General features: G+C 41.2%; 1 protein-coding gene across 1 annotated transcript in view; it reads right to left on the reverse strand.

Annotated features, from left to right (window-relative positions):
- Nucleotides 1–1,625: 1,625 nt before the first annotated feature.
- Nucleotides 1,626–17,529, reverse strand: part of LOC115140263 (lysyl oxidase homolog 2B) — a 51,841-nt gene continuing 35,937 nt past the window's right edge. The window contains exons 7-14 of the mRNA XM_029678518.2: nucleotides 16,586–16,737; nucleotides 16,258–16,425; nucleotides 7,919–8,084; nucleotides 7,304–7,544; nucleotides 5,699–5,814; nucleotides 5,275–5,411; nucleotides 3,624–3,735; nucleotides 1,626–2,903 (exon numbers count right to left, since the gene is read on the reverse strand). Coding sequence (XP_029534378.1) covers nucleotides 2,833–2,903; nucleotides 3,624–3,735; nucleotides 5,275–5,411; nucleotides 5,699–5,814; nucleotides 7,304–7,544; nucleotides 7,919–8,084; nucleotides 16,258–16,425; nucleotides 16,586–16,737 — 1,163 coding nt within the window. The 3' untranslated portion in view covers nucleotides 1,626–2,832. The remainder of the gene's footprint in view (nucleotides 2,904–3,623; nucleotides 3,736–5,274; nucleotides 5,412–5,698; nucleotides 5,815–7,303; nucleotides 7,545–7,918; nucleotides 8,085–16,257; nucleotides 16,426–16,585; nucleotides 16,738–17,529) is intronic.

A 17,529-nucleotide genomic window follows, 5' to 3' on the forward strand; every position in this document is an offset into this window, starting at 1 on the left:
GTGTGGACTACAGTATATCAGAGGAATGGGTGGTCTTGGTAGTTGGAAGGGGATTAGAAAAACACTTGGATACTAAAAACTAAAACAGTCAGAGGGTGATAGGTGTGGAGTTTATTGTCCTGGATGAATCACATCTTCCACGATAGTAGGCTATGCATGGCTGGGGCTAAATTCAGTATCTATATCTACGTCCCAAATGGCACCCTATTCCCTTTTTAGTGCACAAGGCTTTTGACCAGGGCCCATGGAGCTCTAGTCAAAAGTAGTTATTTATATAGGGAACAGGGTGCCATTTGGGGCACAACCTATGCTTGAGACCTGGAGCATTTGTCTTAACTGTGAAGCAGCTTGTCAGGTTTTCTTAACAGACCTTTTCCTGGGGGTGCTGGAGATAAACCTTACTAGACCTGAGTAATGCAGGGCTGCTTACATTTGCACAGGAGACAGTCCTAACAGAGTAATGAGGCCTGGATTTACTCCGACCAATGTCAACGGGACGTCCATCTCTCTCTAATTTTCCCTGAAAGCAGTCACCCAGTGAACAGCTCCAAACGGAATGCATACCATGCTCCTACAAAGCTTGTCATTTGGAGTAGCTTGCTGCAGAAAGTCCAGAACTTTTGTAGTACGTCAAACTCGTTCTGTCATTTGCTTTATGGACTATGACCTCTTTATGTGTGGCACAATGCACACATAACTCTAACAAATGGCAAGGAAGCATAAATGAAAGAGTTAAACTAGTTGTGAGAATGTTGCTGATGCCACACTAAAACAAATTCACTCCTGTTGAAGTAATTCAGAATTCAGATGTTAAGGACATCCCTTGGTCATACTGTAGAAATGATAGGAAAGTCAACAGAGCAGTGAAGAACAAAATGTAATGACTATAAATGACCAGAGGGTGGAGATCATATATCATCATTGAGAATGGCCACATTAGTCCTCTCTATCTCTGTATATACCAAACTTTTGGAGATTACTGCTTTACAGTACACTGCCAAATCACTACCCTAAAGTAAAACAACCAGAAGATGACAGCAAATTCAAGGGCTGAGGAAATCAAGCACAGCGTGTGATCATGAGGATGGTGGCATAAGGCATCATTTATATCTGGGTGGCAGATAGCAGAGTGCTGAGCCAGTAACGGAAAGGTAACTGGTTCGAATCCCTGAGCCGACTAGGTAAAAAAAAATGTCTGTGCCCTTGAGCATAGCACTTAACCCTCATTGCTCCTGTAAATTGCTCTGGATAACAACATCTGCTAAATTACCAAATATCTGAATATCCAACCAACAACTTAGATTTGTTTGCTTTAATATAGTTATCAAACAAAGGACATTATGGATTTTTACACTCCATTCAAGTATACAGTTAGCATAACATACTGTAGCCATTCAGCTATCACTGTACTGTACCCTCATAAAACAGAGGATGACAGTTTGGTAGCACCATTATTTTTTTTAAAGTACAATAAAATAATGAGACACACATTATTGTACAAAAAAAAACTGAAAGGAAAAAGGGAAAAAATGTAATTAAAATCCCTGACTTTTACAACAATAAGTTAATAATATGTTTGCTTGAAAAGATGAGATTGTTTGTGAATGTTGAAAAGGAAACATATGCATGAGAAAATAAAAATGACTTTATTTCTCTCAATATAAGGCACTGAGGGGCATTAGTTGTATCCCTCCATTTTAACTACCGTACTACCGCCACTACTGTTGTGGTGTGGAGTGGACTAATGTCTGCCATTTGGTCACAGTTTTTACATTGGAAAAGGAAGTTCTCAGGCACTTGGGACGGGTACTGGGGTTGAATACAGACGTCAGAATGGGAAACATGACAGAATAACTTAAAGATAGAGCGTGTTGACCATAGAAATCTATACCACAGACTAAAAGATTGGTGAGGGTAACAACCTTGTACTTCAAAATAATGACATCTACATTTCCAAAGAAAAAGAAAAATAGAAGACAGGTGAAATTACTACATCACAGGACATCTGTTTGTTAAACACTTCACAACAACAATGCACTTACTGGCAGTTAGTTATTGGATCCTAATGTATTGCATTGTACTATACTGTGTCCTCAATACTCATCGTCATTAAGCTACTTAGAGAGTAGCCTATATGAGGCCCTTACTTTATAAAGCAAATCTATTATTAGATCATGATCAATGAAGTCTGTAGTATTCCCAAATATGTCTTTGTTCATAGTTCAAGAACGATTTTTGTCAGAGATATTCAACCTCTGCGGAAATTACCTTTGACCTTTGAATGTTCTATCATTTTTTTTAAAGAAAAGAAAGTGCAGCAGGATTCACTTTCATTACTGTACATCAGAGAATTTACACAGCACCCAAAAGTAGTGCACTATTTTGGGAATAAGGTGCTATTTGGTCTCATCATCACCTCTAGCGGGGAGCATTGGGAATGTATATTTCATGTCTCTAACCCAGGGGTGTGAGAAACTGCATCAGTCCCTTCTTGATCTCAACCAGAGAGCTGGGAGAGGCTGCCTGCTTTTGGGATAAACTAATGAGAGGGGATTGAATTTGAGATGACAGAAAGATACATCAAATTATCTGCCTAGGATCGAGAGGGAATGTCTGAAAGAGGTGGGCAGCGGCCAGTGGGCAGCTTGTCCATATAGCATTCCTAACTAGGAGGGGGATTCTTAACAGCTGTAGTCTTATTGGTGACAAGATAAAAGAGTTCACTATGGACTGCTGACTGGGGAACAGAGAGGGGGGGGGTCTAGTGGTTGGGGACATTTTGGCAGTTTCTTTGTGGTGGTGATGGTTGCTCTGTTCTTCTCTTCCATCCTTTTACCTGTGGGTCACCTGGTTGTTCAGTAGCCCAGGGAAGGACTCCTCAGTCTCAGTGCTTAATGATCCACCTGAACAGGAAAGGGACAAATGGTCAACATTTAAAAACGGCTCAACGCTTTACACTTTCAAATCAAAGTTTGCCAGACGTTTTTTCGATTACTAAAGTAGTGTAATGTCAAGATGAAACCAAGTCCCACGACATCAGTTTAAGGGCAACTTCGCCACTTTTCAACCTCATGAATTATCTCCAGTACCAAACCAGTGTCTAAATATGTGAAAAGGGTGTATTTTTATGATCTGTAGTAAAATTATAAGAAGATTGGTCCTAAACAATGCTTGTCTGTGACATCATAGGGTATGATTAAAGGTAAGAAAAGCAGTGATTTTCAAAACCTTCAAGTTTCTAGCCAGAGGGAGGGTATTTTCTTGCTCTCCAAGTCACTGCGAATCTCATAGTGTTTGAAAATCACTCTTTGTTGTAACTTTTGATGATGTCATCTGGTAGAATGTATTTTTTTCTACAACACCGTTTTCACATATGTAGACACTGGTTTGGTGCTGGAGATAATGAATATGAACTTGGCCTTTAACATCCAGCAACTGTATACACCTCTGTATACACCTCCTGCACAAATGAATGGCTGGATCTATACATCTTAACATTAGTCTACTTGTGAGGTCTGCAAACATCCAACTTTCATTTATGAAAGGGGTTGCAGAACAATGGCAGTAACACAGAATTTCTGAGGTAAAACAGTCACACAAATTGTGGCACATCATTGTCTTACCATTATGACAGCTGTACATCCATATACGGTGGCCGTCGTATCTACATCTACACTTCATTAAGTTGTTGGAGTAGTCGGACTCAGGCACCTCATAGTTAGGGTTAATAAAAACCTGTTGGAGAGAGCAAAATGCTGTGAATCATTATCAGACACAAAGAATGGAAATGAACATTGATAATCATAGTTAGGGTGGTGTAGGTGTCCTGGAATGTGGTTACGGGATTTAGGGAATGTAATACATATGGAAAATATTCGATACAATACCTCCAATAGAAGTCCAATGTTTTACAAAATATGGCAGCCGATACTGGATAAATGGTCTAGTCCCGCTTCATAACTGGGTTGACGATCTGCTGCTACTCTGTGCTGGACTCCACTCAATATCTATTTTTGGCTTAACTACACTGCTTGTAATGACTATATGCTGTCTTCTTATACATGTACCACCTAAAAGGATTTTGTTTTATTTTGTGTATGTGTGAGTTAAGATTTGTTTTGTCCTCTAAATTGGCCATCCCATTCAACAGTACAATGAATGTCATTGTTAGTATTGCTGTCTTTTTTATTTGATTTTTTATTGTAAAATATTAAACATATTATAAAACAATTTTAAAAGATAATCATAGTTAGGGTTAGGGTTGTATTTTTTGCTCAGTTGAATGAAAAAAACTCTATATGCATTTTTCATTTGTCCAATAAAATGAATGAATTCATTTTATTAGACCTCAATCGATAACATAGGATAATAGTGTAGAGGAATGACCTTGGTTGCGTCCCTAATGGCACTACTTTTGACCAGAGCCTCACGGGCCCTGGGATATATAGGGAAGTGAGGTCTGCACAACGCATCACCCGGGGGCAAACTACCTGCCCTCCAGGACACCTACACCACCCGATGTCACAGGAAGGCCATAAAGATCATCAAGGACAACAACCACCCGAGCCACTGCCTGTTCACCCCGCTATCATCCAGAAGGCGAGGTCAGTACAGGTGCATCAAAGCTGGAACCGAGAGACTGAAAAACAGCTTCTATCTCAAGGCCATCAGACTGTTAAACTGCCACCACTAACATTGAGTGGCTGTTGCCAACACACTGACTCAACTCCAGCCACTTTAATAATGGGAATTGATGGGAATTGATGTAAAATATATCACTAGCCACTTCAAACAATGCTACTTAATATAATAACCCTACATTATTTATCTCATATGTATACGTATATACTGTACTCTATATCATCTACTGCATCTTTATGTAATACATGTATCACTAGCCACTTTAAATTATGCCACTTTGTTTACATACTCATCTCATATGTATATACTGTACTCGATACCATCTATTGCATCGTGCCTATGCCGCTCTGTACCATCACTCATTCATATATCTTTATGTACATATTCTTTATCCCTTTACACTTGTGTGTATAAGGTAGTAGTTTTGGAATTGTTAGCTAGATTACTCGTTGGTTATTACTGCATTGTCGGAACTAGAAGCACAAGCATTTCGCTACACTCGCATTAACATCTGCTGACCATGTGTATGTGACAAATACAATTTGATTTGATTTGATTTGGAATAGGGTGTCATTTAGGACGCACTCCTTCACTGGAAAGCCTTTAAGTACCGTAAGCAGAAAGGTAATTTACCTGGAATATGTAATCTCCGGGCTTGATGTCTGTGATGTCAATCCACTGGCAGTCAATATCATGTCTGTACGTATCCCAGCAGCCAACAGTGATGCCTTGCTCTCCAAAGTTGGCACACTCGTATCTTTTCTCAATACCTGTCAAGATGACAATAAATCAAAGTTAATCAAAGTACATACAATGGCACAGAATCTTTTGTGAGTGAAAGAGCATGCTGAGCTATTGGTCAGGCTGTATTATATATGTGCTATGCAAGGAGTGAGGAACACTAGGTAGACAAGATAGTATAGGTAGCTAGTCTGTCTGTGTCCCAAATGGAACCCTATCCATTATAGAGTGGACTACTTTTGACCAGGGCCTTATGGACTCTATGTAAAGGATAGAGTGTCATTAGGGACACACATTTATTTATCCAGACTCTTACCCTCTTCACAGTCAGTGTCCTCCAGACAGAAGCTTGCCTTGTGTCCCTCTGCCACCTTGGTGCCGTTGAGGCTGAGCAGGTCATAGTGGGTGAATACCTCCATGCTGTGGTAGTGCCTGGGCACAGCGAGAAAGAGAGAGACACTTCATTTATAAATAGACCTGCCATCTACTGTAGAGTCTATTATATTCTCTCTGAAGCAGATATGTTTTTATACAAGAGCTAGAGACTGTTGAAACATATGGCACTAAGGCAGACACTAAGAAACCCAAAATAAACATTTGCTTTCAAAATTGTATATGTTTAGCGATTCAGATTATATGCATAATCCCACAGGCACTGAGGGTTTTATTTGTGTAAAACTGGTGACTGTGTGAAGCTGCCGACATTGCACAGTTCACCCAATGCCTTGACAGAAAACATCTGAGACGCTTCAGTCTGTGGCCAATTACAGGGTAGCGAACGTATGGAAATGAAAAATGGCTCAAGAACGGAGTTATCTAGTTCAGTAGAACGTTCCCTTAATGTCAGTCTCCTATAAAAAGACAACTAGGTAGTCATGGTGACCGACAACTATGAGGTAAAATACACTCAGTGACCAGTTTACACCACCCAGTTCACGAAAATTAATCGTTCCTACAAACAGTGAGCCACGTAGCCGTGGCTTGCTTTATAAAGCAAGCAGACAGGCATCGAGGCCAAGCAAGCAGACAGGCATCGAGGCATTCAGTTACTGTTTGATTAAACGATAGAACGGGCAAAACAAGTGATCCAAGTGACTTTAAGAGTGGTATGATCATTGATGCCAGGCGTGCCGGATCCAGTATCTCAGAAACAGGTGGCCTCCTGGGATTTTCACACACGACAGTGTCTAGGGTTTACAGAGATGCCAGGTGTGCAACAAACAAAAAACATCCAGTCAGCGGCAGTCCTGCGGGAGACAACAGCTCGTTGCACGAGAGAGGTCGAATGAGAATGGCAAGAATCGTGCAAGCTAACAGGCGGGCCACAAACAGAAAAATAACAGCGCACTACAACAGTGGTGTGCAGAACGGCATCACGGAATGCACAACTCGTCAATGCTTGTCACAGATGGGCTATTGCAGCCACACCGGGTTACACTCCTATCAGCTAAAAACAAGAAGCGGCTCAAGTGGGCAAGCGATCACCAACACTGGAAAATTGATGAGTGGAAAAACATTGCCTGGTCTGATGAATCCCAGTTCCTGTTGAGTCAGGATTTGGTGTAAGTAGCATGAGTCCATGGATCCATCCTACCAGGAATCCACGGTACTGGTGTGGGGAATGTTTTCCTGGAACCCTTTAAGTCCCTTGATATCAATTGCGCAAAGAACAATTCCGACACCTTGTAGAGTCCATGCCCTAAAGAATTGCGTCTGTTCTGGAGGCAAAGGGGGGTCCGACCCGGTACTAGATGGGTGTACCTAATAAACTGTATACCGAGTATATATCACCATATTAAACAAATAATACAATTCTAGCCTGGATAACATTGCGCATAGCCCTGGGCTAACAACATGCTGTGTGAACAAAGCATATCTTTCAATTTCACAAACAAACAGGAAGGGCCATGGATCAACTTGCCTATGGCAGTCATGCCACACCCAGGAGTGGCGTCCAGCCTTGGGTCTGAAGTCTGACTGTCCGTTGTTGTGGATCTGGGAGGAGAAGCGCAGCAGGCGGCGGTAGGAATTGGCAGGGGTCTTGCTGGAGGTGGTGGATAGGCAGTTCTCTTCATAAGCACACTGCAGCATGAACATGGGCCTGTCCTCCATATAGGTGGTCTGCTCCACTACCTGGGGGCTCAGGACCAGGTCAGGGGCCGCTGAGGGGGAGAGCAGGGAGGGAAGAGAGAGAGAGAGAGAGAGAGAGAGAGAGAGTGGTTAAAAATGTGAGCATACTTCATCATTACAATGTTACAGTTATTATAGTTATTATCTTATAAAAAGGCCAGGACTGACAAATACATGTTTTGGTATTCAACCATTATTATCAGCATTCAATGAAAGGCATCTAGTACTGGTAGACTACTGAGAGGGAAAGGCAATAGGAGTGCTCTTATGCAGCATGAATGAGGTTTTGGCCACACCACATCAAAGGCTAATTATAAAGATAGTGTAAACAGAAAAGTAGCAAATCTGATGTTGAAGAAAGGTACATATTACTTCACATATTTTGTTAGTGTAACAAGCCCCTTACTCTCTGAGCAGGAGACTCCGGCGGCATTGCGTCCTCCTCCTTTAGGACAGGTGAGGTGAGCTCCGTGGTGCAGGCAGTGGGATAGGGACATCTCCGTGCCAGAACATCTCACCCCACTCATCACCACAGGGTCAGCACTAACCTCTCCAGGCCAGTACCACGTCTCCTAAAGGACAGGGACACAACATGACAGAGGTCAGGCATGCTTTTTATCAGACAGAGAATTTGCGGAACTTGTCCTAGGTTATGTGTTTTTTATGCAATTGTATTATTACATTTTATCATTATACAGTGCTTTCAGAAAGTATTCAGACCCCTTGACCTTTTCCACATGTTACATTACAGCCCAACTCTAAAATTGATTAAATTAAATGTTTTTTCTTATCAATCTACACACTTAATGAAAGCGAAAAACAGGTTTTTGGACATTTTTGCAAATGTATAAAAAACAGAAATACCTTATTTACATAAGTATTCAGACCCTTTGCTGTGAGACTCAAAATTGAGCTCAGGTGCATCCTGTTTCCATTGATCATCCTTGATATGTTTCTACAACTTGATTGGAGTCCACCTGTGGTAAATCCAATTGATTGGCCATGATTTGGAAAGGCACACACCTGTCTATATAAAGGTCCCACAGTTGACAGCGCATGTCAGAGCAAAAACCAAGACATGAGGTCGAAGGAATTCTCAGTAGACAGGATCGGGTAGAGAAAAAGGGGAAGGGTACCAAAACATTTCTGCAGTATTGAAGGTCCCCAAGAACACAGTGGCCTCTATCAAATGGAAGAAGTTTGTAATCACCAAGAATCTTCCTAGAACTGACCGACCGTCCAAACTGAAAAATTGCAGGAGAATGTCCTTGGTCACAGAGGTGACCAAAAACCTGATGGTCACCCTGACAGAGCTCCAGAGTTCCCCTGTGGAGATGGGAGAACCTTCCAGAAGGACAACTATCTCTGCAGCACTCCACCAATCAGGCCTTTATGGTAGAGTGGCCAGACAGAAGCCACTCCTCAGTAAAAGGCACATGACAGCCCGCTTGGAGTTTGTCAAAAGGCACCTAAAGGACTCTCAGACCAAGATTCTCTGGTCTGAAGAAATCAAGATTGAACTCTTTGGACTGAATGCCAAGTGTCACATCTGGAAGAAACATGGCACCATCTCTACGGTGAAGCACCATCCCTACGGTGAACATCATGCTGTGAGGATGTTTTTCAGTGGCAGGGTCTGGGGAAGATGAACGGAGCAAAGTACAGAGAGATCCTTGATGAAAACCTGCTCCAGAGTGCTCAGGACCTCAGACTGTGGTGAAGTTTTACCTTCCAACAGGACAACAACCCTAAGCACACAGCGAAGACAAAGCAGGAGTGGCTTCGGGACAAGTCTGAATGTCCCAGCCAGAGCTCAGACTAGAACCAGATCGAACATCTCTGGAGAGACCTGAAAAAAGTTGGGCAGTGACGCTCCCCATCCAACCTGATAAAGCTTGAGAGGATCTGCATAGAAGAATGGGAGAAACTCCAAATACAGGTGTGCCAAGCTTGTAGCATCATACCCAAGAAGTCTCGCAGCTGTAATCGCTGCCAAAGGTGCTTCAATAAGGGGGTCTGAAAATGTATGTAAATGTGATATTTAATTCATTACATTTTTTTATATACATTTGCAAACATTTCTAAAAACCTGTTTTTTCTTTGTCATTATGGGATAGTGTGTAGATTGATGAGGGGGGGAAAAACAATTTAATCCATTTTAGAATAAGGCTGTAACGTAACAAAATGTGGAAAAGGGAAGGGGTATGAATATTTTCAGAATGCACTGTATAATGGTGTTAGAACAATATACTGGTAGGATTCAAATTCACAATGGATTCAAAGTAGCAACAAATAAGCAAAACTATTTTTCTACTAACCACAAGAGGGGGCAGCCTGTTCATTATCTCTCTAGCTGTATTTAGTAGTGTCACTATTACTTTATTTTGTCCCTCAGACAGAGGCGTCATGCCCATCGGGGGCACATATGTTCTGTTTAATATTTTTGTATATATATATAAAAAATACTGAGTGTACTAAAACTGAAGGATACCTGCTCCTTCCATGATTGACCAGGTGAAAGTTATGATCCCTTATACACTGAACAAAAAATATACACGCAACATGTGTTCGTCCCATGTTTCATGAGCTGAAATGAAAGATCCCAGAAAATGTTCATATGCACAAGAGGCGTATTTCTCTCAAATTGTGTGCACAAATTAGTTTACATCCCGGTTAGTGAGCATTTCTCCTTTGCCAAGATAATCCATCCACCTGACAGGTGTGGCATATCAAGAAGCTGATTAAACAGCATGATAATTACACAGGTGCACCTTGTACTGGGGACAATAAAAGGCCCCAGCACAAATGTGCAGTTTTGTCACACAACACAATGCGGCAGTCTCAAGTTGAGGGAGTGTGCAATTGGCATGTTGACTGCAGGAATGTCCGCCAGAGCTGTTGCCAGATAATTGAATGTTCATTTCTCTAGCATAAGCCACCTCCAATGTTGTTTCAGAGAATTTGGTAGTACGTCCAATCGACTTCACAACCGCAGACCCACGTGTTTGGCGTCGTGTGGGTGAGCTATTTGCGAAGAGTGCCCCATGGTGGTGGTGGGGTTGTGGTATGGGCAGGCATAAGCTATGGACAACGAACACAATTGCCTTTTAGTGATGGCAATTTGAATGCACCGAGATACTATGACGAGATCCTGAGGCCCATTGTGAGGCCCATATTTCTAAAGGTATCTCTGAACAACAGACACATATCTGTATTTCCAGTCATGTGAAATAAATAGATCAGGGTCCAATGAATGTATTTAAATTGACTGAATTCCCTTACATGAACTGTAACTCAGTCAAATATTTGAAATTGCTGCATGTTGCATTTATATCATTGTTCCGTTTATACAGTACTAGTCAAAAGTTTGGACACCACTACTCATTCAATGGTTTTGCTTTATTTTTTACTATTTTCTAGATTATAGAATAACAGTGAAGACATCAAAACTATGAAATAACACATATGGAATCATGAAGTAACCAAAAAAGTGTTAAAAAAATCAAAATATATTTTATATTTTGATTCTTCAAAGTTTCCACCCTTTGCCTTGACAGCTTTGCACCAAGAGGCCCATGATCACTCTGGATGAACTGCAGAGATCTACAGCTGAGGTGGGAGACTCTGTCCATAGGACAACAATCAGTCGTATATTGCACAAATCTGGCCTTTATGGAAGAGTGGCAAGAAGAAAGCCATTTCTTAAAGATATCCATGAAAAGTGTCATTTAAAGTTTGCCACAAGCCACCTGGGAGACACACCAAACATGTGGAAGAAGGTGCTCTGGTCAGATTAAAACCAAAATTGAACTTTTTGGCAACAATGCAAAACGTTATGTTTGGCGTAAAAGCAACACAGCCCATCACCCTGAACACACCATCCCCACTGTCAAACATGGTGGTAGCAGCATCATGGTTTGGGCCTGCTTTTCTTCAGCAGGGACAGGGAAGATGGTTAAAATTGATGGGAAGATGGATGGAGCCAAATACAGGACCATTCTGGAAGAAAACCTGATGGAGTCTGCAAAAGACCTGAGACTGGGACGGAGATTTGTCTTCCAACAAGACAATAATCCAAAACATAAAGCAAAATCTACAATGGAATGGTTCAAAAATAAACATATCCAGGTGTTAGAATGGCCAAGTCAAAGTCCAGACCTGAATCCAATCAAGAATCTGTGGAAAGAACTGAAAACTGCTGTTCACAAATGCTCTCCATCCAACCTCACTGAGCTCGAGCTGTTTTGCAAGGAGGAATGGGAAAAAAATTCAGTCTCTTGGTGTGCAAAACTGATAGAAACATACCCCAAGCGACTTACAGCTGTAATCGCAGCAAAAGGTGGCGCTACAAAGTATTAACTTAAGGGGGCTGAACAATTTTGCACGCCCAATTTTTCAGTTTTTGATTTGTTAAAAAAGTTTGAAATATCCAATAAATATCGTTCCACTTCATGATTGTGTCCCACTTGTTGTTGATTCTTCACAAAAAAATACAGTTTTATATCTTTATGTTTGAAGCCTGAAATGTGGCAAAAGGTCGCACAGTTCAAGGGGGCCGAATACTTTCGCAAGGCACTGTATGCTGAGCACTTGTTGGCTGCTTTTACTTCACTCTGCGGTCCAACTCATCCCAAACCATCTCAATTGGGTTGAGTTCGGGTGATTGGGGAGGCAGCACTCCATCACTCTCCTTCATGGTCAAATAGCCCTTACACATCCTGGAGGTGGGCTTTGGGCCATTGTCCTGTTGAAAAACAAATGACGGGGCATCCTGCGTGGCACAGTGGTCAAGGTACTGCATTGCAGTTGCTAGCTGTGCCACTAGAGATCCTGATTCGAGTCCGGGCTCTGTCGCAGCACATTTGGCCCAGCGTTGTTCGGGTTAGGGAAGGGTTTGGCCGGCAGGGATGTCCTTGTCCAATCGCGCTCTAGCAACTCCTGTGGCGGGCCAGGCGCATGCACTCTGACACAGTCGCCAGGTTTACAGTGTTTCCTTCGACACATTGGTGTGGTTGGCTTCCGGGTTAAGCAGGCATTGTGTCAAGAAGCTGTGCGGCTTGGTTGGGTCGTGTTTCGGAGGACGCATGGCTCTCGACCTTCGCCTCTCCAGAGTCCGTACGGGAGTTGCCGCGATGAGACAGGAATGTAACTACCAATTGGATACCACAAAATTGGGGAGAAAAGGGGTAAAAAAATGTTTTAAATAATAAAAAAAACAAATGATAGTCCCACTAAACGCAAACTGGATTGGATGGCATAACACTACAAAATACTGTGGTAGCCATGCTGGTTAAGTGTGCCTTGAAATCTAAATAAATCACAGACAGTGTCACCAGCAAAGCAGCCCCACACCATCACAACTCCTCCTCTGCGCTTCATGGTTGGAACCACACATGCAGATGTCATCTGTTCACCTACTCTGAGTCTCACAAAGACATAGCAGTTGAAACCAAAAATCGCAGATCTGGACTCATCAGGCCAAAGGACAGATTTCCACCGGTCTAATGTCCATTGCTCATGTTTCTTGGCCCAAGAAAGTCTCTTCTTATCAGTCACCTTTGGTAGTGGTTTCTTTACAGAAATTATACCATGTCTCCTCTGAACAGTGTATGTTGAAATGTGTCTGTTACTTGAGACATTTATTTGGGCTGCAATCTGAGGTGCAGCAGAGGTAACTCTGGGTCTTCCTTTCCTGTGGCGGTCCTCATGAGAGCCAGTTTCATCATAGCACTTGATGGTTTTTGCGACTGCACCTGAAGAAACTTTCAAAGTTCTTGAAATGTTCTATATTGACTGACCTTCATGTCTTAAGGTAATGATGGACGTGTTGTTTCTCTTCACATATTTGAGCTGTTCTTGCCATAATATGGACTTGGTCTTTTACCAAATAGGGCTATCTTCTGTATACTTTGTCACAACACAACTGATTGGCTCAAATGCATTAAGAAGTTAAGAAATCCCACAAATTAACTTTTAACAAGGCACACCTGTTAATTGAAATGCATTCCAGGTGACTAATTCATTAAGCTGGTTGACAGAATACCAAGAGTGTGCAAAGCTGTCATCAAGGCAAATGGTGGCTACTTTGAAGAATCTCAAATATAAAATATATTTAGATTAGTTTAACACTTTTTTGGTTCCTACATGGTTCCATATGTGTTATTTCATAGTTTTGTAGTCTTCACTATTATTCTACAATGTAGAAAATAGTAAAAATAAAGAAAAACCCTGGGATGAGTAGGTGTGTCCAAACTGTTGACTAGTACTGTATATATAGGAGGTCAGCATCCCGGAGTCACCTCTTCACTGTTGATGTTGAGATTGGTGTTTTGCAGGTACTATTTAATGAAGCTTGTGAGGTGTCTGTTTCTCACCGGGGCCTCCCACTCTTTCTATTTCTGGTTAGAGTTCTGTGAAGGGAGTAGTACACAGCGTTGTACAAGATCTTCAGTTTCTTGGCAATTTCTCGCATGGAATAGCTTTCATTTCTCAGAACAAGAATAGACTGATGAGTTTCAGAAGAAAGTTCCTTGTTTCTGGCCATTTTTAGCCTGTACTCAAATCCACAAATGCTGATGCTCCAGATACTCAACTAGTCTAAAGAAGGCCAGTTTTATTGCTTCTTTAATCAGATCAACAGTTTTCAGCTGTGCTATCATAATTGCAAAAGGGTTTTCTAATGATCAATTAGTATTTTAAATTATAAACTTGGATTAGCTAACACAACGTGCCATTGAAACACAGGAGTGATGGTTGCTGATAATGGGCCCCTGTAGATATTCCATAAAATAATCTGCTGTTTCCAGCTACAATAGTAATTTACAACATTAACAATGTCTACACTGTATTTCTGATCGATTTGATGTTATTTTAATGGACAAAAAAAATGGCCTTTCTTTAAAAAACAATAACATTTCTAAGTGACCCCAAACTTTTCAACGGTAGTGAATATATTAAAAGATTTTGTTGATGTTGTTTCTGTGTAATACTACTAGCAACCTAGCCATTTTATGAATTTGGCTTTAGCTAGCCCAGTTAGGTTCCCAATGAGGTAGTAGAGTCACTATCAGCTGTATCACTACTACCTCATAACTAGCTACCAAGAAGCCATTTCAGACTATCATCAAGTTAGAGTAGCTAGCTTGTCTAATTATCTTAGCTGGCATGGTTGGTAGACTTTAGAAAAGCAAGCAATAACTAAATGTACTGAATAAGACTCACATTCCTTTCAATCTTTTTTCCCAGAGGCATAGAATCATATTTAGTTTCTTTGATAAAAAAATAATCACAAGTTAGGAAGATACAGACAGCTCACAATGTATGCTTAGATATTCAGAAAGATATATATATATATATATATATGGAATCAAGCATAATGGTTATAGCTCTAAAGTGCAGACTAAAGCTGACGTACTTTGTGCACCCTCAGATAATTTGGGTGCATGACATCCCTGCCCTCAGATATCCTTGTAGTGTAGCCATCACAAATATTAAAACAACCTACAGTCTACGAAATAGATAAGCTTTCAATGTATTCATATTAAACTGCTATTCAGTAGTCATTCCTCTGCTTCGAGGTAAACTAGACAACCTACCATAACATATTGTCCCTACATTGCAATTTCCACTCATAAATCTCTGGTTTGAAAGCAATATAATTTCTACTACTCCAAGGTTTACAGATATTTTCCAAACCAACTATTACTGTTATCAAGCAGTCTTGCAAAATCCATTTACTCCAACAAATACTCTTCTGTCTGACTGGAAGGTCTCCTTACTGCTTTGCAGGTGGAAACAGTTTACAGAAACAGTTCACAGAAAGAGTTCACAGTCCTACATCAGTGAGAGTTACTGTATATTTCACCCTTGGCAACTACAGACACACACTAACACACTTATATTTACAGCACTGACTGAAGGCCCTAATTTGGGAAAGCTCTAATTTGGGATGGCAATGACGTAAAAAAGACCATGGAAAAGTTTAGACTCACAACAGCCATAAATATTACCTCCTTGGCAATTATAATTGTCAGTACACAGAATTTTTTAAATTCCAAAATCTAATTCCAACCAAACTACTAAAAACACACCTTTCACAGAGTGAAAACCCACACTTCAATATCTTCCCAGTCTGATGTGACTCTGCTCAACGCAGTCGGTACAGTTTGTGAGGTTGGTGGTGTCAATAAAACATCAAGGAGCCAAGGAACATCATTAAAGTATCAATGATTCCTCTAATTATACGAGATTATAACGAACAACACGGGAACATTTTGCACTTAATCAAAGCAGATTTTTATTTGAGTCTGTGTCTGGTAGGTAGTTGCGTGATCTTATTTTGACACACAGATCTGGAACTAGCCCTTCTAAGAACAGTAATCTTATCTACCTTCTGCCCGTAACACTCCAAGATACTTTACCCCTGAATTACCACTTCCACCTCTGTTACGTCATAGTCTGGAATAGGATAGAAACACATAAACCTTTTTTCCCTTAGGGCCCAAACTTTTACTCACTGTAAACAGCAGTCATTGTTTTGCCTGCTTCAACCTGTATGTCTGTAGATCATACACGTAAGAGAGAGGCCTCCTATTCCATCCATTAATTAAATATGAATGTGTAACTGTAGTGTAATGCTGCTGAGAGACCTGCTGCATGTTTGGTCGTCAAAGTCGCCAAAGCAGGAATTTGTTCTTAATTGATTTACCTGTATAAATAAAGGTTAAATAAATAAATGATTCTCACCTGGAAGGCATTACTGGCGAAGCCCAGGCCTAGCTGTCTGCATACCACCATGGCCTCCATGGTTCCCCAGCCATCACTGCACACCGTGCCCCACACCAAGGAGCCGTTCCTCTCCACCAACGCCTCCACGCGCCCCTCGTATGGGTTACGCCCCCCACTCAGACGCAGCTGCACAGAGAGAGACACAACACAGGAGAGATCTTTAGCTACTATCACACACGGAGCAATAGGAATACTATATAATTCTACATCAACCAATGACTGAGACAAAAAAAGAAGAAGAATGTTTATTGACGATGATTTATGGTTTATCAAGTTGAGCACTCACCCTCTCCTGGAAGCCCATGGCTGGAACGTTACACGTGACAGCTGCATCTTCCTCATGGCTACAGCCCAAAGACTCCTTGTTGAAGAAACACTCTGTGACGGACTTCTCAAACCCAGAGCACTTCACCTCATTCATATGGACTGGGCCCATACCTGGGAAACAGGAACAGAGGAACAATACTGGTAAGAGCCGGGCCAAGTAGGGTTAGGTTGCATTGACAACACATTTAGCACATTCTGTTTAATTACATTCATCTGTCTAATACATAATGGAGCGTGTTAACAGGGAATAAATGGAACCATAGAAAACCTAAGTCAGAGATTCAGTGTGTCAGTTCACAACCTCTATACATGATGTTTTTTTTATCTGTGTTCCATGATAGAAGTTCTATCTGTGACTTATTTTCCTGGAATCTTAGTTACAGGGACAGTGTTCTTTCCTCCTTGACAGTAAATCATGTTGGAAATGATTTTTTCCAAAAGGAACAACCAGTCCAGAATTCTTGCTCTCTGCGTCCCAAAAAGGCACCCTATATAGTACACTACTTTTGACCAGATGCAACATAGGGCTCTGGTCAAAAGTAGTGCTTTACGTGGGGGAATAGAGTGCCATTTGAGACAGCCGCTGTCTGCTGTTTCCATGTTCCATAATGTGCCATTATCCTGGAATTTACTACTCCTTTCCAGTCTCACGCCTGGGTGGACTAGCTTGCAGATGAAACAATTAATAGCTGTACCTATTTGGAAAACAGCAGTGTGCAATTCCTTTCAACCCTGTTATAGGGGTATATTATGGGAAACACAGTAACAAGAAAATATACCATCTACTTCAGCACATCAGACACTTCAGTCTCACTCAAAACAGGTAAATTATTTAAAGACAGAGTTACTGTAACCTACATGCAGATCTGCTGACTACATAGTTTTGACAGGAAGAGAGTCAGT

This window comes from Oncorhynchus nerka, linkage group LG13 (assembly GCF_034236695.1).
Source record: "Oncorhynchus nerka isolate Pitt River linkage group LG13, Oner_Uvic_2.0, whole genome shotgun sequence".
In the NCBI taxonomy this organism is placed as follows: Eukaryota; Metazoa; Chordata; class Actinopteri; order Salmoniformes; family Salmonidae; genus Oncorhynchus; species Oncorhynchus nerka.